We start from the raw sequence: 25,272 nt of genomic DNA on the forward strand, positions 1-25,272 counted from the left end.
TTTAAGAAGAAAAAGATAACTTTCCAAATGGGAGAAAATATGAAATAAAAATCTACAAAAATGGAATGGCATTACAAAGCAAATTAAAAGATTGACTTAAAGTTAATCAAAACCCAACAGTCTATATTTAAAGAATGTTACAGAAAAGAAATGTATTGAGTCCCTTATCAGAAGTAGAGTAGTGCAAACTTCAGAATCTTAGTTTCTTAGCCCAAATGTATTATTCACTTATCCTGAACACCTGACAGAGGAAAAAAAGAAGTTGTTTGTAAAGTAAATTGCCCAAAGAGTATGTGAGAATTTAATCCAAGTATTTCTTCTGTGTGATAACAGTAAGCAACAAAGAAACTGTATGAGTGGGGTTGCAACTTCTGTATTTGGGAAAACCACTTTTTGTGGGTTTTTTGGGAAAATCTTGCTGAAACAAACAAAAAGAAGTAGTATGTGCTACAAAAGTCAAAAATCACAGAATCATAGAATGGTTTGGGCTGGAAAGGTTCTTAGAGATCATCTAGTTCCATTTCCCCTGCTATGGGCATGGACACCTCCCACTAAACCAGGTTGCTCAAAGCCTCATCCGACCTGGCCTTGAACATCGACAGGCATGGGACAGCCACAGCTTCTCTGGGAAACCTATTCCAGTGCCTCACCACCCTCACAGTAAAGCAAATGATTAAGAGGATTTCCATTAATAGTGTATGTGTACACCCTGAATTCAAGTAATTCCTTAAGGTTTTTATAACTTTGACTTGAGGTTTTCCACTGAGCGTGAGGGAATTATTCAGGCATATTTTCAAGAGCTCTGAAACAATTTTATAATTGTAAAAATAATCATTCCACCACATCAGATTATTAAATATTGCACCATAGGCTGAGTTATAAATATAATAAATTCTTATGTTAAATAAAAGAGTTTATAAGAACTTAGCTCGGAAACCGTGTGTATGTATGCAATTATACTCATGTAAATAGTCTCTAGTGTTTTCATTATTAGAGACTATCTGGGTACTTTATTTTTGTAATAAACTAATGAGAATAAAGATACTTTATAGCAACTATCACAGTTCTAAAGGGTCCTCGATTTTCAGATTAATTTTAACACTTTCACTACCATGCATGTTGTCTTTGCAGGAAGTTTTAATTTGCATATTGACACATTTTTCTTTTGGTTTCAGAATGCAAAAAAGTTTCAGAGAAACCAGAAATATTTTTTCAAGGATTAATCATTAAGTATGTCAAATTTCTAAGCCAATATATTTAAATGGTATCCCCTCAGTGACTGTCTGTACTACTGGTGGTGCTTATTGACTGATTAATCACCAGATTTATTTTTTCTGTTCTACTTTTTTCTCATTTTTCTTCATCTTTTCTGTACAGACAGTAAAGAGTAATTACCATGAAACATCATCCTCTGAAGAAGTAGAAACCACGAGTTAATAAGTACCTCCATCTTATCATCCCAGGCTGAGGGCTTAAGGATGAAAGTGAAATGAAAAACTGCAAGTGAAGAAATTACGTTGCAGGGTGAGACTGGTTCAAAACCTAATGCAGCTTCTGTGGCTAAGCGTGAGGACTGGGGTAAAGTTGGGCAAACAAACTAGATTTCTCAGCAAGAGGATGGGGATGTGTGGAGGGAGATAACATTAATACTAAATAAAGCTGCAAGATGTTACCTGTTAGATAAGCACACCACCACCACATATCTTGCATGAGGATGCAGAAAACAGCAGATCGAATGAATACAATCAACCCTGAATAGGACTCATGAGGAATCACAAGATACAGTTCATGCTAGCTGGAAGAAGCTGGGTCAAGTGTGACAGTGATGTAGTGCTGAACACTAACTTAAGTTCTTATGGCCTCTCATCAGCAAGAGACAGCCTCTTCTTACATGTCCAGAATAATATTAACTACCTCAATACAGCTATCATCATGCTAGGTATCCTGATCAGCAGTTTCAGAAAAGGTGTCAAGCTCTTGCTGTGATGGCAGAATTGTTCTCTCATGCATCGTTGTCTCTCAAGTATATGCCCAGGTACAATAGTAATAGAGACAGCATTTCTATCCCCAGGGTGTATTGCATCTTTTCCATGTACAGAAAACATTTCTCGGATCTGTTATTTGTCTCTTTGAAGAGCACTGTATTCACTTGAAAAAGAAGTGTTTTTTGATAACTGAGCAATACTTTCTAAAGGGCTTCTGATGTTTTACTTTTTTCATCGTTCAAGGAAAACACCACATTTATTGACTTTCAGATTTTTGAGAAGATTGAGTAACCTTTGCTGATCTGGTGGCTTATTTTCTGGCTAGGTTTTATGTTGACACATACGTCTTAACTATCTGACGAATTGCTAATACTAATAAGGATGAAGTCTGGTGCATCATACTGAGGAGAGAATTAACAAGTTTCAGCAGAAATTGCCACTAAATCCATTTTTGTTTATTAGTGAAACAGAGAGAGTAGGAAATAAAAATAAATTAGATAAAGTATGAAATAACGCATTGAAGGCAGTGAGAAAAATTAATATAAAGAAAAGCTGAGCAAGCATTCAGCAGTATACAATTGTCAGCCCAAACATAATTACTTATTTGGCCCCTATTTGCTGAACAAACTTTAAAAGCAACTATCTTACTGATTCCTTTTTTGTGAGATCTGTTATCACATCTATATTATCAAAACCACTAAATACTTACTACAGCCTGTGATTTCAAATCAGATCAAGTCTTCTTGTTTTTCCATCAACTCTAATTGCATGTGTGTCCACATTTCTTCAAGGGCCTATTCCCAAGTGCTCCACATGGATTTGTGTCAGCACTCTTTCAGTCAAGCTCTATTCTACTATTTCACGCTAGCAATCTATTATTTTTTTGTGATATTTATATATCACACTACTATTTACACACAACAATCATATGTTTTTCTATCACAAGCATCTTAAGCTCTATTCTCTCACATGCAGCACCATACCCTACCCACCCTTAGCTCATTCTCATTTAGTTTCCTGCCAAAGATTTATCAGTCTCAATTCTTCCCCTCCATTTCAACCATTTCAATTTTAACTTCTTTATGCATTCTTTGAGCTTCAAGATATTTTTGCTTTTCTATAGCTGGTAAGAATCGTACAGGCTGGATCTTAATACGTGAACCTTTACCACAGCCAATCTTTTTTGTATTCCCTTTCCAATTCTGTGATTTCAATTCAAAACATGTCCCCTCTCTTCTTCGTATTTAAACAAAAGGAAAGAAAAACAAGAAATTTACTCAGACTGAGAAAACAGTCATATAAGAGAATACAAGGGAATATTGAAAGGTGTTAAAATTGCTGCCAAGAAGGAAAAATGTAAACACACAGCACAGGACAGCAGAATATTCAAAGGTGAACATAAAAAATACACAACCAGAAAGAGAATGTTATTTCTATTTTAAGCCATCTTGTATGCTCTGTTAAAGTACTATGCTATTTCCTTCACTGTCATATGAAAAAATAAATGTAACTTCTAAGTAGACAGCCTGCATTTGGTTAGCACAGTGAGAACACTAGAGAAATGGGTGGACGGGAAAGAGTGCAAGATTCAGAGCTGACTAAATAAAAAAGCACTGTAATAGTATAAAAAAACAGGCAACAGAAAAGAATGCCAGTTGGTAATCTGGATGTGCAGGCATGTTCTGGCTGCTGGCAGAATTTTAATTTTATTGCAGGAGTATTTCAGTTTCTACAGTTAATGCAAATAAATGGTATGTACCAGGCAGTGACTGGAACTGTTTCCATAAGGGACAATATCATCACACTATATAATGTTAGTGCCTTGGAAATCCCTATTCTTAACATTTTAAATGAAGATTTGAAGGAAGCAGCAAGCAGTCACAAAACTGTCTTTTTTCTTCAGTGCACAAATATGCAGCAATACAGACTGCCCCGTCTTTTACTTTGCCTGTTACTCAGTGGACAACTAACATTTTGAAACTGCATCCATCAACTCTCAAATGCAGTTAGAGACCAATATTCTGAAGAATCACAAGCCAAAATAATGGACAGGGCAAGGAAACAGATTATGTAGCAGAGGTGTGGTTTGAGGTAAGCAACCTTACTCTGTATTTAAGCAACCTTACTCTGTATTTGGATATAGCAAGTTAGGCCTCTTAGTGTGATCTGCCACTAGAAACACTGATTTAATACAGCTCTGGAGCCGCTGATGACAAAGCTATTAAGTGACTTACATCAGTAACTTTGATTGTCAGACTACAGGCTTCAGAATGTATCAGTTTCCAATCAGGATTGGTATCCCAACTCCCATTCCCCAAGTTCAAAGTTAGCTCCAGATTCATCTTTAAAATCAAAATTAAGTGGTAGCTCAGAACAGTCAGCTACAATATGCAGCATTACACAGTCCTACCCTAAAACACAGATGAGTCAAGATTAATACTATTCTCTGCTTGCAACATTTAAAAGTAATTATCTAATCATCCTGGAGAATGCTTTAACAATTAGATAATATACTATTCTACAGTGAGAAGCTATTATTGTTTTCTTTTGAGACCATTTCATATTGCAGGAGAAGAAAGTATTAATGCAGAAAAGAGTGAATGGCATTTCACCTTGGAAACTCCAAAGCCAGAGGCAGCCTGTGTTGTACAAGAACTGTTTTAACAGCTGTCTCTGAATGCAAATAGTATGCACTAAGGTAGCACTTGAAGAACTAAGACCTGATTGAAGAACTAAAAAGCTGGAACATTTCCCAACAATCTCTTACATCGTTTGCCCCAAACCAGTACTGATAGACAAGACACAATTTACACAGTTATTTTAGGACTTCCAATATGTAGGTAAATGTCACAGATTGCAAGTGAGAAAAAAACCCAGAGAAATAGAAGACTTGTCACACAGATACAGCAGGAAAAAAAGAGCTGCAGGTCACAAAACATGATGAAATTTCAGCATATTAAATCATTCCTCTAAAAGAAGGAGGAACAGTGAAGTCCACTGGTCATCAGACCAATGGTCTGATGTAATAGAGAGCAGAGATCTCCCACCCCTGGATGAGATACAACATACTTGTTGCCACACCAATTTTACTGTTGAAGAAGTGGATTTGCCGCACACGTTTAGCTATAGGTGTATCCTCCAGAGCTGTGTACTGAAGATTAGCTGTCAAGACACATTTGTGGGAAGAACTAAAGGACTGTGTCAGTGCTCTGGAAAAGCAGCCCAAGAGGTTGGCAAATGTGACAGTGATAGTGGCTCAGAACATCACAGTGGAAGAAGAGCTATGAGTTTCTTCTTTTCCTACAGTGCCCAAGCAGCATCAGCATCATTAATTGCATAATGGGAGATCTCTGAAGGTCTTTATAATAAAAAGCTTTACTATATGATAAGCTTTACTATAAAAACAGCACCAGACAGAATCTGCACCCACGTAATTTGATGCTGAGCATGCAAATGAGAAACTGCTCCTACTCTCCATGCTACTGCCTGCCACAGAAACACACTACCACTTCATTTACCTCATCCCTTTCCCCCTCAAATCGAAGATAGATTCTACATTTCACTACAGAAATGCCTATTGGGATTGATCAGAACAAAATCTGCTTTTATTTATTTCATGCAGCTCCTGGGCTTCTCTGCAGAAGAGAAAGGCATGAGAATACAAAGGATATCAGAAGCTGCTGCTTCACTGCCACAAACACCACAACTTATCTACTTTCTTATTCCAGTACAGCCCTCCAAGGCCTTCCTCCAGGATTTGAGTTCAAGTTAAACCCTTCCAAGGTACGCTATCTGTCATTAGCCTCCTCAGCTATTCCCCTTGATGGAAGAAACATGCAGTACCCTGGTGAAGATTTCTCCAGATGGAGACAAGTGTTATGCCTTCTGCCTTCCCGCTAGGATTTCAGCCTGGTACCCACACCCACACACTCTCAGCACTTGGTTCAGTTACTGACCATCGCAGTCCCACCTGCCAGGCAGCCTTCATTCTCTCAATCTGACAAACAGCTCAACTGTCAATTTCTTCTAATGTTTTCTACATTTCCACCTATCTCTTCAGATGAAAAGTGTGGATCCATTACCTCTCCCCATTCTTCTGGTGTCCCTCAACTTACAGCCCCAGGCAGGGCAAATAGATGTCTCAAGCCCAGCATCCATCCAGAAAGCCCTAGTAGGGTCAACAATATCAAGACTACAGCATCAGTCCAAGATCAGCTGGGAAACAAGGCTAGAGATCAGGCTGGCAACAGGCACACCCCCAGTGTAACTCAAAGAAAGACAAATGAGGGCTTTCCTAAGCCAGACCAGGTAAGTTCTGTGTTTCTTCATGTAATAAAGTAAATTCAGCAAAAGCTGTTTCTGATCTCTGCTAACTTTGCTGATTACAGTGAAGTCAATCCTGATCTAAATTATTACAATAGGGGGTGACTGGACTTAGCGATTTACTTGTTCTTGTGCCTTGATGACTTCTATGCTGCTTTCATGTGAAGCATAATTTAACTTCAGTTACTTATACTTTAAAAATGCATATGTAAAAAAAAAAAAAAAAAAAAGGTGTAGAAAATGTGAGGAAAGAGAGACTGGCCCCAGAGGATATAACAGAAAGTACCAGACAAACTGCCTCTAAGACTGTCTGACTGATTCTGAATACTGATTGGTGTGAACTAGCCTGATCTTGTTAGTTCTGCTCCTCTGCAGTTTTCGCAGCCTTATTTGGGTGGTGTCTTAAACTCTCTAATGCTCCAAAATATAAGTAAACACATCATGAAAGCAGTTTTTCCAGATGAGGTGTCTCTGTTTAGGTGACAGGGAGGAAGGGGAAGATAGCCCTGGCTGAAGCCCAACCCACATACTGATTCTCAGCACCCACTCCCCAGGAAGCAATGTCAGCACAGAGCAACAGCACAAGGTTTCTCAATGTATCCTTGTCCTTTTTTGTGCCTGGGTCACTCTTAGCTCTCATAGGGCTTTCTGACAGGACCTGTCCAGTTCCCTTTTCAGAAAGCATTCCCTTCCCTAAGCATTGCTTTCATCAGCAGAAGCAGCCCTTATGCCCAGTATACACTCTTGGCACAAAGACACAAGTGGGACCAAGTGATGTCGCAGTTTCCCTGTGGGTCTAAATTGCAAAGGTTGCTGAACATCCCAACGATGAGACAAATGACAGCAGTCCCCAAATGGACCAGATTCCCTTTCTTTGAAGCAAAATCCTGGGCTTTTTGTGATCACTTTTCTACCTTTTTATTAAAACTACCTAACCTTGTGGAACACTGCAACTCTCCCTGTTCAGTGAAACACCCGTTGAGGTCTACTGAAGGCCAGGCAGCTCTATCTGTCTCCATGTGTCTACCCTTGATCTGATGGTCCTTTCTACTGACTACCCCTAATTTTAATCTTTTCCCACTTATTGATAACCTATTTGTTATGTACCTACAAGGTGCACTTGTTTTTCTCTGAAGGATCACCTGGAAGGGTGTGTGTGTGTATGTGGTCTAAGTCTGTAAGTGACAGGGTGTGCTCACCACCGTGTTCCCAGGGGCCCAGGAACCTCGGTGAGGAGACACCTACTACAACCTCCCCCGCAGCGCGAACTGCTGCTCTCCGCCTTCAGAGCTGGGCTTTGCTGTCCCCGGGAAAGCGGTTAGAGACTGCTAGGTAATGCCGGCACATATCTCCGGGTCTGCTGTTTATCGTGGCAGGAGGGAAGCAATAAGCAATCGAGTAAGCCAGCTCTCCTCCGCGGAAAAAGCACTCTCACGCAGCAGCGGGAGGATGAGCCGCTGCGCTCTGTGCTCCGCTGCCTGCGCTGGTACAAGGAAAAAGGCTGAACCGGGAGCTCCGGATTTCCCTGACACCTACAGCCTTTACAGCCCAGCACAGCCGCGCCGTGTGAGCTGGGACTCCTCGCCTCTCCGCACCCGCGCTGACAGCTGTGGCGGGTCAGCTGCTCCCGGGGGGCGCGAAGGGGGGTTTCAGTCCTGGGGAGGAAAGCGTGCCCATCGATAGCACCTCGGGGGACAAGTTCTCGCTGCGGCTTTTGCCGAGGTCTCCACAGCAAGGACCGGATTCGGCCGCGGGGCCAACGGCCGCAGGTTTTCTTGACACGCCCGCCGCCGTTTCGTAACGTGACCGGTGGAATCGCCGTTAGTCATAACGTTTTTTAAGCGCTCATAACGGTGGCTTTAATTATCCATCATCTAGGACTGCCATTACAAGTACGAACCGCAACCTCCGAGCAGCTCAGCGCAGGCTGCGGAGCGCGACTTGGCGGGGGCAGCAGCAGGAGCCTCACCCGTCCCACGTTCCGCAGCGCCCCGCGGAACCTGCGACGCCGCGGGAGGAGCCCTGTGCTCCTACTGCGGACTGCCCCAAGCCCCCACCGCCGCGGGGGTTTCAGGTACCCCCAGCAGCAGTATCCCAGTCAGTGTTTCGCGAGAGCGGCCCGTGGCTGCCACAGCCGCGCGCGCAGCTGAGCACAGTGGGGATTGCTGTCTGCGCTGGCAGCCCGCTGTCCTGAAGGGGAGAGTAATCCCTATGCCCAGTTTGCTCAGATGTTTTAAACAGCTCTACACCAGCGAGAAGATTTCAGTGACGTTATCACAGTCAGAAGAAAGTGCCTTTGGGTTTTTTTACCGGAACACCCACGGTCAGAGGACGTGAAGGGGTACTCCCCGCTCCCCCAGCCGATCCCTCACCACGGCCGGGCAATGGCTCCCTATTCCCTCCGCGCTGCTTTTGGGTAAACGGCGGAGCCAGACCTCACCGGGCTCGCAGATGCGGCGGCCGGCTCTCCCACTCTGCCAAGGGGGTGGAGAAAGCGCGGGGGGTACCGGGGTGGCGTGTTCCCCCATTTTCCTCCCTTGCAGCGGCAGCACGTGGCACTCCCGGGACACGAGTCCTCAGCTGCCCCCCTCCCGCGGCGAGCGTGGCTTCTAGAGGAGCTTTTTATAGCAGCTCCGCTCCGCTGCCCGGCGGGGCTTCTCCCAGCTCACGTTCCCTTGCGAGTGCGATGTTAAATAAAGACGGGGAAAGGGGGGAGCAGAATTCAGCCGCACCTAAGTAAGATACGGCATTAAATGGGAGAGCTAAAAATAGCCCCGACCGCTGTGAACCACATAACCGCAGACAGCAGAGCCCATCGATGCCTCTCGCGGCGCCGCCTTGAATGGAGCGGCCGGTTTGAATGGACGCCGGCAGATTGAATGGGGGGAAGAAGCAGAGCAGATCTGTGAATGGAACAGGGCCGCCGCGCCAGGCGGGCGCCACGGAGGGGCGCTGTGGCGCTGCGCCTTCGCCGCCGGGCGGCAGCTGGAACCCCCGGCCGCGCACGTGCCGGGCCGGTGTCACCTGGCGGCAGCGGTGGCGGCGGCGGGCGGGGCGGGAGGCGCGGGAGGGGTATAAAAGTGTCCCCCCTCCGAACTGGAACTTCCGAGACGCAGCCGCGGCCGTGGCCATGGCCGAAGGGGGAGCGCCTGCTCTCGACAGCCTCGCTCCGCCATAGGTTGGGCGGACGGGATCCCCGCCGGGACCCCCGCCCCGCCCTGCCCTGCACCCGGCCCTGCCCGGGGAGGCGGTGGTGCGGCCTCAGGATGAGAGGGAACGAGAGCGATCTGAACAGCTCCGTCCTCCCGCAGGACCCTCCGTCCGAGGGCGCCCCGCGCCGCCCGCCGTGGGTGACCTCCACCTTGGCTGCCATCCTCATCTTCACCATCGTGGTGGACCTGTTGGGCAACCTCCTGGTCATTATCTCCGTCTACCGCAACAAGAAGCTGAGGAATGCGGGTAAGGGGCGGTGGGGGCCGGGGACCGTGGAAGTGGGGTGCAGCGCTGGGGACTCTTTGCCAGTGAAACTTTGCCCGGGCGCGGAACTCCCGGGCTGGGCGCGCTTTGCCTCCATTCCCAGCCAGCGGTTATGAGCTGTGACAGGTGCCAAGGGCTGTAGCTTTCATTCCGAGTCGGTGATCGAGCCGGTAAGTGTATTTTTAGCACCCGCCACCTAATCGTGATGCTATTTTTAGCTCCCGACAGTTCCCACCTGGCAAAACAGACAAGTAAGCCTTACTTAAGAATGAAATTTCGACATGGTACTGAGGATGCTGCTGCGGCATACAGTGTGTGCCTGCACATGCTGCATGCTGTTCCGCTGACTGATTTTCTCTGGGCTACAGAAATGTCTCTTGTAATCAATATTATGGTTGGAGGTTCAAATCAAGCAAATATGAAGTTACAGACGTTACAGGATTCATTAAAAAAGAAAATCCCCCCCAAACCCCAAGACACTTAATTTTCTGTGTTCACCTCCACTTGCTACCTAGGTCTTTGGGGAATGGGAAACATCTGACAGAAAACAGATTTAGGCACATTCTTAAAAAATGAAATCTCTAATTTTGACAGCATAGAATCTCTGATGGTCTATTGAGTAAATCCCTCTTAATTCATGGATTACTGGTCAGACAGGCAGGAACTTCTTCAGATTCATTCCGCTTTATCATGTCAGACCAGCTGCTGTGCACGTGTACCAAATCTGTGCTGTAAAAGGCCTGTGCATCTTTCATTGACAAAACTACAGGAGCATGTGAGAGGAGCTGCATTCATAATGAAAGCAGAATTTCACTCCATGATGACTGAGATGCTGTCTTTTATTTTTTTCATAACTGGCTGTCAAGCTCTTCATTACAACTCCACTAAGTTCACTAGCTAGTAGTTTAAAATTCATCTGAGGAGGAACTTGAGCTCAGGCTTTGGTGTAAATTAGCATAATAAAGGTAGCTGGTATTGGACTCTGGCAAACAGTGGCATGCATAACTTTCTAAGGTTAAGAAGTCAGGCAATTCAAATGGATTATACATTTCAGTTTAATTCAGCCATAGCTGCATGCCAACACACAGAAACAAAGACTAACAGATGCTATTTTTTTCTTTTCTATGTCAATTCTAAAAGCTGTATTCTCTTCCTCCTTTCATTGACAGAAATTTCGTTCACTGGAGCTGGCAGGCTTACACACTGCAATGTTATGTACTGGAGAGGAGAATCAGACTCCAACCCAGCACTTGACTACCCTTGTTCCCTGGGAGGTTTTCAGATGGAGGGAGAAAGGGTTGAGATAGGCATATTACTGGGGTTACTCCAGGGGAAAGGGTGATACTCTCGTAGCCCTTAATTACTAAATATATACTTCAGCATTTGTCTGGGGAGTTCGCAATACAGACGTGTCTGGTAATAAGTCTGAAATAAACATGGTATCTGTTTTCTGGAAAAATAAGGGAATCATTGGGCGCTATGCATGTGCATATTCTTTGCTGTAGATCTCATGTAATCCCTCTTGAATCCTGACACACGCTCACTGGCTCACTTACTGAATTTCTTGTTCTTACCTTTTCTGTCTTAGTGGCTGTTAAGAACTGCAGCAAACTGGCAACAGTTATCTCCTACAGCTAGGAGAATAGAGCCTTCTTCTGAACAGAAATTATTTTAGACTGGCAAATGAATTAGGTACTGGTTTACCCTCCGAAATTAAGGCTTACTTAAAACGAGGAGATACTTGGTACAAGATAGGAAATAGATTATAGCCTGTTTTAGGAAAAAAAAGAAAAAGTTTTAAAGTCTTTTTCAAAGTAAATTTTATGTAGTACATGGATAAAAGGTAACTTTGGGAAGAACATAATTAATAAGCTACAAAAAGATGTGCAAAGTGATTTTGACTAATCCTGCAAAAACCTCTGTCTGGGCATAACTTTACTTATGTAGCACCACTATTAAATGTGTCATTGAATTAACAAGGGATCACTCAGGCAAGTAAATTTATGACAAGACATAAGTATTTAGAAAACCCTGGCCTAATATTTTTGACTATGAAGAAGAAAGTTTACTGAGCCTTGTTTACACTAACTCAGATTATACAGGAAGAGTGTACATTGAAAAAAATCTGACATACATACAACTAATTTGTAACTTACTATTTATAAAGACAGTTGCAGCTTTTTACAGAACTGTAATAAGAAAAAAAAACTTCTGAATTTACAACAACCTATATTAAGTATTTTGCGGGCACACTTATTGAGGAAAAAGAACACAGGATGAAAATTCTTCTGGAAAAAGGTCAGGGAGGAACAGAAGATACCTCCTGAAGAAAATGTATCTCACTGAAGACTTTCTTCCTTCTTTGCAAGAGAGGACTATCAGAAATAAGGAGTATTTAACAGTTTACCAAAAAGGTGGATTTTGTGGGGGAGAACATCTTGCATCTCTGTCCCACTCTCTATTATATAAATATTTTTGAAGATAACTACAAATTGAACCTGTGGACTTTTGATTAAATAAAGTGCATTGAGGAATAGTAGGAAGGCCTAGGAAATCTTCTCAACAAGTGGTGTAACCTTCCTGACAGTCAGGAGGTTAGTTAAAGACACTGATCAAAGCAGAGAAGTCAGTATCTCAAAGAAGTTTGTCTCAGCAAGCGAGGAGTGTCTGATACTACAGACTCCTTCATAGTCACAAGCATGGCTTCAGTAGATGCTCTTCTAGACACAGAAGCTGATGATGCAACTGGTAGGATCCTCTTTTATTTAATGTACTTGACTTGTAATAAGTTTCATAGTTCTGGTCTGTTTTGGTTTGAGTTATTTTTATGGTGGCTTAACAGGTGCCTGACACCAATTCAGTCCTGATGGGAACAGCTGCAATTTAATGCTGGCCTACACAAAGACTGAATTTGGTTTATGATGTCTGTGATCTTTTAACTTTGAAACAAAGTTCAAGGGAAACATTCAAGGCATAAGGATTTGAATGCCCATATTTCGGTAGCACATTCATGCAACTTGAACTTTAAACTGATGTGCTTTCTTTAATAATTAATTTTAAAAAGAATTAGAAGGGCTCACTTTGGAAGAAGTTTGGCATGAGTCGCTCTAATGTGTCTCGTTTTCCATCACTAACATTCATTGATCAGAAAAAAGGTCATTCAACAGTTCCACTCTATAAAGATGAAATAACTACTTTTGGGGAATGTGGATTAAAGATTACTGGTACTTTTTTGCAACAAGTGGGATTTTTACTTGAAACTATGAACACTGGAGAATCTCAGAAATCTGAAGAGATCCTGTAACGTGATTTATGTGATATTACATGCAAATTCAGTGACTGCTAGTATCCTTATGCCTTTGTTGTTACCCACATTAAGAAAAACAATGCATCAAGAACAAGGTGAGGTTGCAAATCCCCCTGTCAAAGTGACAGGTGCATGTTAACTGACATTTTAATGTTACGAGCAGTAAACTAATCTCAGTTAACATGCACTTGTCACTTTGACAAAGGGATTGGGGTACTCAGTGATTGTAGGACTGGAGCATTCTTAAGGTCAATGAAGAAAGCTCTATTGAGTGCTATGACACCTCTTGCTCTTTCTCTGCCTTTTGCAACTGTTCTCTTAGCCTAGTGGGCTGCTTTTTTCTGGGCTTTTTATGTACTGGGGCCCAAAGGTGTCCTGAGTACCCCTCCAACAGACCCCTGTGCTGGAAGGGAGCCTCCAGCAGTCTCACCCTCACTCTTCTGTGCCTGTCCTGTCTGCTAAGACCTGACGTGCGTTGGGATAACACATGGACTGATGCCAAGCTAGTAACTAGCATCTACTACATCAGGGCACAAAGCTGCATTTAGCTTCTTGCCCATCTCTGTTCTGTGCTAGATGTATTTGGGGTTTTGTACTTTATCCCAGTTTTGGATGTCCTTGGCCCAAATGTTTTGTTGCTAAACCACTTGTTTTTCTTACTAGTGAAGAAAACAGAGAAGTCAGACATTGCTGAGGCCCCAAGGCCTTAGAGCAGCAACATACAGTTACATTCACTGGCACTGCACACATGCTCAGACTTATGTATGTGTGTTAACTACTTCTCTGAATGAGATGGCAATGAAAAAGGGAAAAACCTTTTTGTATGCTAAGTCTGCCTCTGCTGCATTAGGTCCAGACAGTTCTGTAAAGACAGCTCTATGAGTGTTTAAAAGAACAATGAACTCATGAGTAATCTCTGACCAAAATTTGTAAGATCAGAGAGATCACATATGGAAGAACTAAGGAACACAGCTATGTGACTCTTTTCAGTTCTATTCTTGTATTTTAAATTTATATTATAAAAAACTCTCTATCTTGATGATTGGATTAGAGCTCTCATCAGTGCTTTCAGGAAAAGGTTGTTCTTGATGATGTTTTGGTTTTGTGTTTTTTGTTTTGTTTTTTTTTTTTTTTTTTTAAGTTTTAAAATGATAACGTTAAATGCTCCATGAAAGATTGTTTTATCTAATAAATGAATCTCCTGTTGCGAATTCAGACTAATGGAATCATTGTTTTTGTCACAGGTGATCCCCGGACGTCCTATTGTGCCCCGAGAGACAATGGGTAGCCCGACACATATTTGACTCAAGGGATATAACTTGTAGAAGACTAAGTTGTAGCACAGATTCAGGGTTCTGATGAAAACTTGATGGCAATGAACATTATCTCAGACATGAAAAGCTTCCAATATTAAAAATGGTAAGCCATTTGGGAGGAGGGAAAATGTCTAGTGGAGATGCTGAACTTTGCCAAATGTTGAACAGAACTGAACATAAATTTATGGTTTCAATAAAGCTGTTCCTAAGACTGGTTTTGATTGAATACTTTACTGAATCAAAGGTTTACTTCAGAAGTCTGTTAAGTGTACTATGCTGTCAGTGACCAAAGATAGAGATGGGTATTTCAAATAACTAATACTCTATTCTTACTAATGTCTGTCAAACTCATCTATTTATTTTTACTTTAAGATTCTGCATTCTGAAGTTTAGAGGCACTACTTTTTCTAGTTGGCTGGTGCCAGCAGACAATGTTACTGATGCTTTTACACTATTTGCTGTCTCTTTTAGGTTATTCTTTTTGGAGGGGTTCTCCTTTTCTCATTAAGATTTTTTCTGTCTTCAGTATTTTCATTAGCAATTTCTGATCTGCTTCTTCTCTTTTTTTCTATTTCTTTTTACACCATCCACTTTTCTGTCATGTTATAACATAGATTCTTCATGTCTTTCTAGTATAAGACATCATCACCAAGTCTATTTTAGTCACAGAAAATGCTTCCAACAATAAGCATCCAGTGCTGATATGACAATGTCTGTTCTGTTCATGCAATAAGGCTTGCTTTCCCAGGGTAATGAAAATGTTGCAGTGTCAATTCAATGTTATGCATCACAGTTTCATTTTGCAACTTCAGTAAGCACTAGCTGTTGGCAGTTTTTCTTCTACTTACATCTGTCAACTGCCTTAAATTGCATACTTTCCACTCATGAGAAACAGTTACCAATCTCTGTTTCAGGAGAACAAGTCTTACTAAGAATTCTTCAGGATAACAACACAATTTGTTAATGCTTTAATGCTTATTTAATGAACAAATAAACATGTATTTAAGGTGTAGTTAAGTAAGTTTGGGACTATAATACAAATGTTGCTGCTAAATAAGTTCTTTTTCAAAATCTAGCCCTCCTGAAGTCACAAAGATGGACAGTATTACAGTTCTGCAGAATAATCAAGGTTTCTAGCTTAGATGATTGAATAAAGGTCTGATTATCTTCATTTTAAGAATGGATAGAATATGCAAAAAAACTTTGCCAGTACCTGTTAATTCAGATGAAAAGCATCCTGCAAACCTGTTAATCTTTTCTTTTAGAGAGTAGAGAAGAAACTAAGGTATAATCACTAGGTCTATTTACAGCTTTTAGATAGTGACTTCTGTAGTTATGTAGTTTTGTTGTAATAACTGACCAGTAAGTGTTCAAAGTTTCATGTCCCATAGTTTTTTTTATGAAGTGTGTTATCCATAAAGAGAATGCAGACTTATACCTCTTCCTTGAAGAAAGACCTTGCACCGAAAGACTTTTCAGCTCATTCTTTTCATTGTATAAATGATTGAATATAGTATCAAGTCATACAGTTAGATAGGATTTTTGAAGAGTAGTTATTGCCTTATGGATGATCATGAAAATGCAGCCCTTGATTATTGCATAGAGTCTTTTATTTGAGTTAGGGACTTGAATTAGGTTGTTTGGGTTTTGGAGAGGGGGTTGGGGTAGATTTTCTGTATCATGGAGGACTCCTCATCTCCACTGCTAAAGTTCTAAGAAAGTCCTTCAATGCTTCACTCAGACTAACTCTCAAGGTCCTGTGCTCACTGAAACAAAAGAGAGAATAGAAGCAACTGATTTCAAACCATGTTCTGTATGACCAAGGACTGGAATTCTCTATTCAAATACATACTAATCAGCTGGAAAAGTTTATGGATTATTTCAGGTTAATAATATTCTGTTTTTCTGTCCACACTTTTAAGCAGAATATTTAGCTATGTTTGTGTAAGTGGGGCAGCATATGTAACTTTCCCATCTAGGCCTAGAGAAACCCCATTCTACATGATGTGTATCTGTGATGCTGAAATATAAGGTGTATTTATATTGCATCACCTTGGCTTTGGGGTGCAGTTGCAAGATTAGCAAAACTAATTCGTCTTCATGGATAGGTTACCAAGCAAAGGTACTCTGCCCCTGTGCTGACAGAGGTCATCTCCTCCCTTGCTGCTTGGTATTGTGTGAAGTCAGTCACTGCTCTTGTTAGTTGTCTGTTTCAGCTGCATCCCAGTATTAGCCTAGTGTGGTTATAGTGTGACTGCTAGTACTATGTTATTTAGCCAGACAAGATGGCCAAATCTATAGCCATTGGCCAAAGTGATAAATAAGGATCAGCCTTGAAAATTGATATCCAGTCACACCATAGAGAAGTTTCAGCAGGTACCTATCTTTGTGAGTGTTTTGGGGAAGAATCATGAATTTTCTTTCCCTCTGGTAGTAGCTATGGGTTTAATTTGATGTTCCTGTTTTCCAGACTGAGTGATGAACAGTTTTCTACTCCTTAGTCATACTTGGTTTTTAAGGGCACATTCATCTCCCTCTCTGTGTTTGTGAGAAAAGAAGTTATTTTATTTTTAGAGGTGAAAGAGTATTCTTTCAGCCCGATATAGTTAGGGTATAGCATTTTTGTGTTAGAGATATTGGAAGGAAGGTACCTTTTTATGTGAATTTTCCTCATTAACAGCCACTATTTGCCCCTTCAGTAAGACATCACAAAGTCACTTGTAAAATTAAGAATTACAATGCCTTTTTATCCTCCTTCAACCTTCTTTGGGTGTTTTTTAATTAAGTAATAGCATCCACAGACTTATATTGTTGAAAATATGGGACTTGCATATTATGAAGAACTGAAGTTTTTATAAATGAAAATTAGTTAGTTACTTCAGTTATATTTTTGTTTCATTTTAGATGAAGAATTAATGGCCTATAAATAACCCCCCCCACCTGTTTTTATTAACAGCTTATGCCTATTTTGCATTAATATGTTAATTTTTAATTATAATATTTATTCACATTAAAAATATGTCTCCAGATTATCTGTGGCTTTGTAACTCAGGGGTCTACCTTCTGTAGTTTGGGTATTGTAATGTACCATAATGTCTGCACCTAGTGTGCAAGTTCACATAATTGCAACTTAACACATTTCCATTATGCCATCTTGCACCTCCAAACCTTTCCTTAATGTCTGTTTCTGAATTAATTCTCACTTAGAACAAAGGATTGAAAGGGACCTTCTTAGTCATCAAATCCAATTTCCAGGTGTAGTAGGTGTTTGTATAAATCCTTTCAGAATCACCTTTCACCTTAAGGTTACACCTTTTTCTCCTTATTCCCACTCAGGAAGGGTATTCTCACTGACTGAAAGTATTTTCTGGCAGTTTAAATGCTTTTGCTATTGCCAGTTTGGCTAGTATCAATGTTACTTAACATTACTTAGCATGTCTCTATTCTTGTAATTAGTGAGAATAAAAACATCACCTCATTTTGCTAGTCCGGAATAGATGGACATCAAATTTTATTAGTCTATTTACAGAATAACCTTTTGCCTTCTGTGAAAGAGCAGTACCCCCAAGAGTATGCCTCATCTCTGGAAATACCTTCCCTAAAAGTGGAATCCTGGTTTTACTGAAATCAGTAGCAAACCTCTTACCAAGGTCAGTCCTTTGTGTCCTTTCACTTTTTTTTTTGGCTGCAGTGCTTGCCCAAGAGTGAGAAGACTGCTATACTGCTGACAACTTAAACCTAATGTGCGGTAAGCAGAGAAGTCTTTGCCATAACTTTGGAGTCAGAACAGGATTTTTGTTGGATCACTGGTAGCCTTGCAATAAAGCTGACTGACTACAGATGAGGGTCGTAAGTACCTGATCTGTATGTCCTGAGGTGAGGGCATCATGGGAAAGCCACGTAGATTTTTACATATAGTATGTATGCAAGCTATTAAGTCTGAAAATTGATGCTTCAGTAACACCACTGGGAATAAAGAAAACACAAGAGACCATGTGATACTGCAGTGCTGTCCTCTATATATTTTGTTTGCTTGTTTAACAAATGGAAATTATTTTACTTAGGTCAAAGACAGTTTCTTGTACTTGAGTTGTCTGATCAGATCGCATCAGTTTATCCTTGTCCTTATCCATTATCTTTGTCCTCTTCTGTTTTCTAGGGCCTCATAGTTCTGTAATATGTTCATTAAGCAGAATAAATTTCTGAATTAGGGTTTTGCTGCTATAGCCTCATTGTCGGGTTTTTCTGTTGTGAAATACATCATATGTAAGAAAACAACATTCAGTATGTCTGACATGAAGGAAGGACAGTAATGTTTCCATGTCTTTCCTCCATCTAGACACAAGTGGTGGGTTTAGTTCATGGTATAAATGAGAACTGTTTCAGTGTTTCTGTAATTCATGCTTGAGACAGCTCTTACAGGGATTTTTGTATCAGTGAGTTAACACTGATACAGAATGTTAACACAGCTTTCACTGGCCAAGCTCATTCTAACTATTCTGTATGTAAGCATCCACGCCTACGGAGTTAGTACGGTAATCCTCATCAAGCTGGATAAAACAGCTTTTAATCTCCTCTGTATACTGGTAAGTACGGAGAAGAAAGCAGAACCAAGTTTGTGTCTTAGCATATATTAAATACCTAATGTAGAGCTCAAAACGCAGTGAGATTTTCTTGCACTTTTTTTGCAGCAAATGTTTTTGAACATAGCTTTTGGCAAATAATTGGGGATTTCTTTTGCAGCTTCTTTTGCAATTTTGTAAACTCTGGTTTTTGCAGCTATGCTGATTTATTTCTATCTTGTGCATTCAGTGTATCCCACTACTGGGAATCTCTGCAGTGCTTGATAAGATTGTCAACTATGAACAATTTGTTGGTTGCTGGAAACCTGCCTTGATTTTCATAGTTCTTATGACATAGTACTTGTTCACAGACACTCTCCTCCAACTGTATTTTGAATCTACCTAACATCCCCATTTTTGTTCAATTATTTTTGGATGTTCCTAGGGATCTGCTGTGCTTCTGTTCATCGTACAGTTGCACTTTTTCTTTGGATGATCCATATGCACTGGGTGTTATGCTGAAGATGGCATGAAGATGGACACTCCTGTATTGAAGAATAACTTTGCACTATCCTTGTTAAATTGTTCGCTGCAGAAGTTGTTTGGAGTTGGTTTTGTTTTTTATTTTTTTCCATTGAGGGTAGATCTGTCAGGTTTTGTCACAAAGGCTCTTGTTTTAGAGTTGTTATTGATTTGGGTCTCTCCTGTATGGGATCCTATTACATATTCTGTGAAAACTTTTTTTATACACTCTGTAATAATAGAATACTGAGATGCTGCACTGTTCTTATGGACATTAATACTGGCATTTTAAAAGGAGGTTGAGTGCTGCTTCTGGAGTTATTCCTGGTAAGAATTTCTAATGCATACTTAGTGACAATCTAGGGGAGATTATACAGTTGTACAAAGCTTGCACTTGTACCTTATTAATACTGCTTGCAGCAATCAGTATCTGAAACATGCTCTGAATATTTGACAGAATCTGACAAACATGTAAATGCAGAAATATGAACAGAAAAAAAAAAGCAAATAAGGTAAGTTGAAATAACTTAGTGGACACAGAATTTGCAGTCTGCTTGTTGTCGGTGCTTGTTTTGTACCAGGATATCCCATTTTTCACAGTGGTGGTGTATCCCTTCATTGTAAGCTTTTCTACTGGGTCTTCTTTTTTACTTTTTTCAAGCTGTTGCAGTGATAGGGCTTTGCTGCCAGAATGCTTACTGGAGTCTAGCTGCCTGAGAGCATCTTTTTTGTGCAGATGGCTTCATAGACTACCACCAAAGCAATGAATTGATTTCTAAGATCTTTTGCTTATATGCAGTTATTTGTGTTATCTCCTGTTCCCATATTTACTTAGAAAGCTTTCTTGATGAGATTGAAATGTCATAGAGATTTCACTTGTCTTTTCAATTGCTGTCCATTCCTTGTGATGACTGGAGAGAATGTTTGCTTATTTTACTCAAAAAATGAAACTTGCTTGTTGCAAATAAACCTCCAAAACATTAATTTGTTCGTGTTGTATTTTAGTCTACTCTCTTATACATGTATTCGAATGAATTAAATGGAATTTCCAGTAGAAGCACTGGGTGGCAGTTCCAGTATATGTTTAATTTAAGCTAAAACACATTCTGAAGACATTTATTAATATTATTTAAAGAAATTAATTTGTAGGTGCATTTCTACATGTTCATCTAATAAGTGCAAATATAGTATGTGACCAAATACTTTTTTCTAGAAACACTAGAAAATGGACATTTTTAGTACATTGGAATTTTACTGGAAATAAAAGACTGACTAATGTTTATCTGTAAATTAAAATAATATTATGCCTTCGATATTCAGAAACTTTGACTTCTAATTAGGTAAGAAAAGAGATGAGCTGACAAGGGAGGAATGCAGTTATAACTGGAAAAGTTAGATTCATGTCAGCTATGTTAGGGCATGAATTATGCAGTAATCCTAAAAGCAATCTTCCTTTCACAGATGTGTGAAGTTAGTTATTAGAAGTAAGCTACTCTCTTTGCATGTGTACCTACATGTTTGCTTCGGGTCAGAGTGTCTTACTAGAGACCATTTTTAGGATTAAAAGCCCAGACCCCACCCAGTGATTACAGCTGCAGTAATTACAGTACTCATGGTGGACAGAAAAAGCCCCACTGCAAGCTTTCAGTCATTCAAGGTGATTTTAGTCCAAAGGGTGCCATTCAGCTAACAGCCTCAAAATGGTGCTGTTCTCTCTCTTTCTTGCTTGTTCTTATTTCTCTTGCTTCTGGAAAAGAAATTGGACCCCTGAGAGGCTAGAACATTTGAGCTGATTTTTTTTGGCAGTTAGTGTCATTTGATAAGTATCCTCCTGATTTTGATAAGTACCCTGACTTATTTGCCCTAAAATTAATTATTTAACTTAGTTTTTAGCTCCAACTTGGAATTCTCCTAAGCCACCATGCAGAACAGCACAACGACTCAAGGATACCTCTGCACCATCCATAAGAGGTGGTTATGCATGGTGCTAGACCCCACCATAATACTTATCACAAGGAGGCTTTCCAGAAGAAACTGCTCTTTTGTTCAAGACATCTTGATGCCACCAGGCTTCTGACCAATAATTTTCCAAGAAAATTAAATATCATCTGGAATTTAGACAGTCTGCTGTGTTTTGACCAATTATTTATATACTTGTTGACATTTCTTTGAAGCATATGCAATGATAAGTAATTTCTAAGCTGAGAATCTCTTTCTTACGTTACAACTGTCTGTCTCCCATTACACCTACTGTTGTAGTCCTGTAAAAGGCCAGTTTCTAAGCTATTTTTGGACTACATTGTTTGAATGATACTGGCTTGTGTGCAGCATCCCAGTTTTGCTGATGAATTTACTTTTTCCAATACTTTGTTACGTTCTCATGTACATTTCCCAGCCTCATTCTGGAACAGTCTTTCGTCTCAGCAGGGCAGCGATTCTTCATTGGGAATAACTGTGCAGGGAATTTAATCTTCCACAGCACTTCTGTGTCGTATAGGAGCTTTGTACCAGATTATGACTGCAGCTTTTCTGTCAATTGGATTAGTTTTCCAGGGAGAGAACATGTAGTTAATGCATTTGATTTCTTTCATTGTGTCCTCGATGTTACCTGATCCAACTTGCTATTCTCTCACTGCTTTTTTCAGGGCATCCTCATATTCTCTGTGAGTTTGTATCATGTCCTTAGCTATTGCAGGAATTCCTATAATGCCCATGAATTAGTCTCTTAGGTCTTTTGTCAAAGTGTTCCATTGTCTCACAGCTAAATTTATCCCCAAATGAATATGAAAAAATGTATAATACCATGTTTCTAGTATCCCCATTTTAGCTGAATTTTCAACTTTTTCTGGCAATATCCATCTTCCTTATCCAGAATAGTTAATCTGTTTTCACCACCTATTTTATTATTTTATCTTAAATATTTGATTAAGTGCATAGGCTTTTCTTATTTATTAATAGTTGTGTTAGAATCTTCAATCAAATTGTAGTTGGAAGGGTGCCTTAGGACTGTGCTGTTAACCTTTGTCATGACAAATTCAAACTAGTTATGTTTCTTCCCTTTCTGTGTGTATTTCTGAATCTCTTGACCAAAGTAAATTTTTCTGAAGCTTGTGTATTTTAAAGGAGTACATGAACCAGTACAAATGTACAATGCTCAGGAAAACTCCTATCCCCTCAAAGAGTTTCAGGCACTGCACAATTAGATTTATTTCAGTGATGAATGCATTTGTTCAGAAAATGCCTAGTTTAGCAAATTTAGATGTAGCAAAAGCACTTGATTTTTTTCTCCAAATATCCTTCCTTTTAAATGTCAATTGATCACTAGTGTTTTATTCAGAGAATATGACCAATACACCTTCAAAAATTACCTTGAAATGTACTGTGTAATTAGATCTTTCATGATCAATTTCCTACTTTTCACATCTGTTTTTGGATGAGATGATACAGTGAAGATAAGCATTAGAAGATGTTAATTCAGTTTATTTTTTCTGGAATTTTTCCAGAACATACCATCAGATAAATGACAACAGCAGTGGAGTTCATGAGACTGTAATTCATCTGATCTGCTGGGTTCCACTAAAACATAGTTTTTTCAGTAGAACTGTAACTAAACATTTGTTACTGGATTGCAGGTATTGCATACTACCAGGTAGATTAAGCGGCCTCCCTTCAAGAATTCTTTATTTCCAACATTTCTTTGTAATTCCATTTAAAACTCGTATCTCCATTTACATATCTTTTGATCTAGGTATATCATGAAGATCACCTTGAATTAAACACGAGTTAGTCACTAGTGATACAAAGCTCATGTGAATTCTTTTAGCCATGCTGTTTAATTGGCTTTTCTGTCTTCTATTGCCTAGTTTCAGTGAAAATACAGCTTCTTGTTATTTCTACTCAAATGACAGTTCAAATAATGTCTAATATGCCCCAGCATGCATCTTCTCTCATTTCTTGCACTATTTCCTAAAGTTCATGATGTTTCTCACAGAGTTGGCCCTAAAATCTCTGTTTTACCAGGTGAAATAAGTATTGTCATCTCTTCCACCACATTTCCATAGCTTTCCATAGTGTTGAAATCAGAAACTTCACAAAAAATACTGGACTCTGCTGAAAAGTAGATATTGGCTTGAGTTGCTTTTTTTCTCCTTCCTGAGATTGCTCACATCTATGCAGTTAGCATTGTTTTAAAGTGTACATGTGTGAAATCAGTGATCATTCCCTCTGTTTGGCCAAAACCACTTTGCTGTACTTGCTGAGAAAGCCTACAGTGCTTCTTACAGGCAGCTTTGTCTGTTTTCTCCTAGGACCAGCATGTCTGATGACCATGTTCAGAAGGCTGAAGGTTATCTATGAATAAAATTACAGTAAGAAATTCAGGTCTCCTTTAGCTTGTGAATTTTTAAAATTCTAATAAAATTGTTTATGTCCTTCTAAACAAGTTGAAATACCAGCTGACAGTGACTATACATGTGTGAAAATTCTACGGACAGCTACAAAGTAGTCACAAAATGGACGCATGACACAGCATTAAAATCGCTACAAGAAAAGTTAGCAATGCTTGCTACTACTTGTATAGTCTTTGCCATATAAACTGCAGACATCAAAACTTCCTCAAAAGTTTCTGTTCTGCTGACACTTGTTTGTCACATTGATGTTAATTTTAAGAGATAACAAGTAACTTTAACTTAAAAGTATTATGATCATGGAATTAAAAGGCTTCTTACATTAAAATACTAGTCTAGGACTAGCAGCCAAATATTCCCTCTCATAGAAACAGCACCAAATCAGACAGACTCCTGAAGAAATCTTGTCCCTGAAGAAACTAAATAGAAAGGCTGAGGTCACTTGAGGGTAAACTACAAATCAAGCTGCTGACATGACTCAGAGATTTATTAATACAGATGTAAACTGTAAACAGAGATTTTCTAAAAAGCATTTAGAGTGGTTCCTCTGTTGTTATGCAATGGTTTAAATATTGAAACTATCATGACCAGTATAAGGAGAAAGAACAAATTTGGAAACAGTGTCTTGGTTTTTTTTTTTGTGAGTCTTACCTACTAATTTGAAAAAGTATTTTCTACACCATAGGAAAAAGATGAAAGGGACTTATGTTTATGACAACAAAAATTAAATTACATAGCAATAGGAATAATTTTTACCAATTTCATGCTTATCTATACTGCCACTGTCATGGATTGAGCTTCTATGTCATAAACATTGCAAAAGCGCCAAAAAGAGGTCGCTGTTAAAAGGAATAGTCAAATAATTAGGAATTGGGTTCATGAAATTATTTATTATTTGAGGTCTGATTACAGCAGTATTCTGGAATTCTCTGCTGATCATTCATTCCAGATGTATGTCACACCTGTAAGTTATATTACGGTTGGGTAAGAGACGTAGCAGACTGGAATCCTGTTTAGTGTATATATCTATGTATATATACTATGCGTATCATGTATTAAGGGAAATATATATCCCTGTTACACCACATCTTTTATACTGCCTGGAGCAGCACCCAATACAATACTGATTTCATGTTTAATTCACACCTAAATCCTGCATACCTTTGTCTGCAGATGTTTAGATTTTCTATGCTCTCAGTATGTAAGAATACATGTATGATATATTTGTCTTCTAAATTAATTTCAAATGGAGTATCTCAAACTGTTCTTTTCACTTCAGTGGCGCATTTTATCTAACATATGAAGACAGGCTAAGAAAATTTTCCAGCCTGGAGAAGAGAAGCTGCATAGAGACCTCATAGCAGCCTTCCAGTA

The 25,272-nt window shown here is 39.8% G+C and overlaps 1 protein-coding gene across 1 annotated transcript in view; it reads left to right on the forward strand.

Moving 5' to 3' along the window:
- Positions 1–9,574: 9,574 nt before the first annotated feature.
- The window catches only part of MTNR1A (melatonin receptor 1A), a gene marked incomplete at both ends in the record, with an annotated part of 49,163 nt that continues 33,465 nt past the window's right edge, over positions 9,575–25,272 (forward strand). The window contains one exon of the mRNA XM_080635329.1: positions 9,575–9,767. Coding sequence (XP_080491455.1) covers positions 9,575–9,767 — 193 coding nt within the window. The remainder of the gene's footprint in view (positions 9,768–25,272) is intronic.

This window comes from Psittacula echo, assembly GCF_963264785.1.
Source record: "Psittacula echo genome assembly, chromosome: 1".
Lineage (NCBI taxonomy): Eukaryota > Metazoa > Chordata > Aves > Psittaciformes > Psittacidae > Psittacula > Psittacula echo.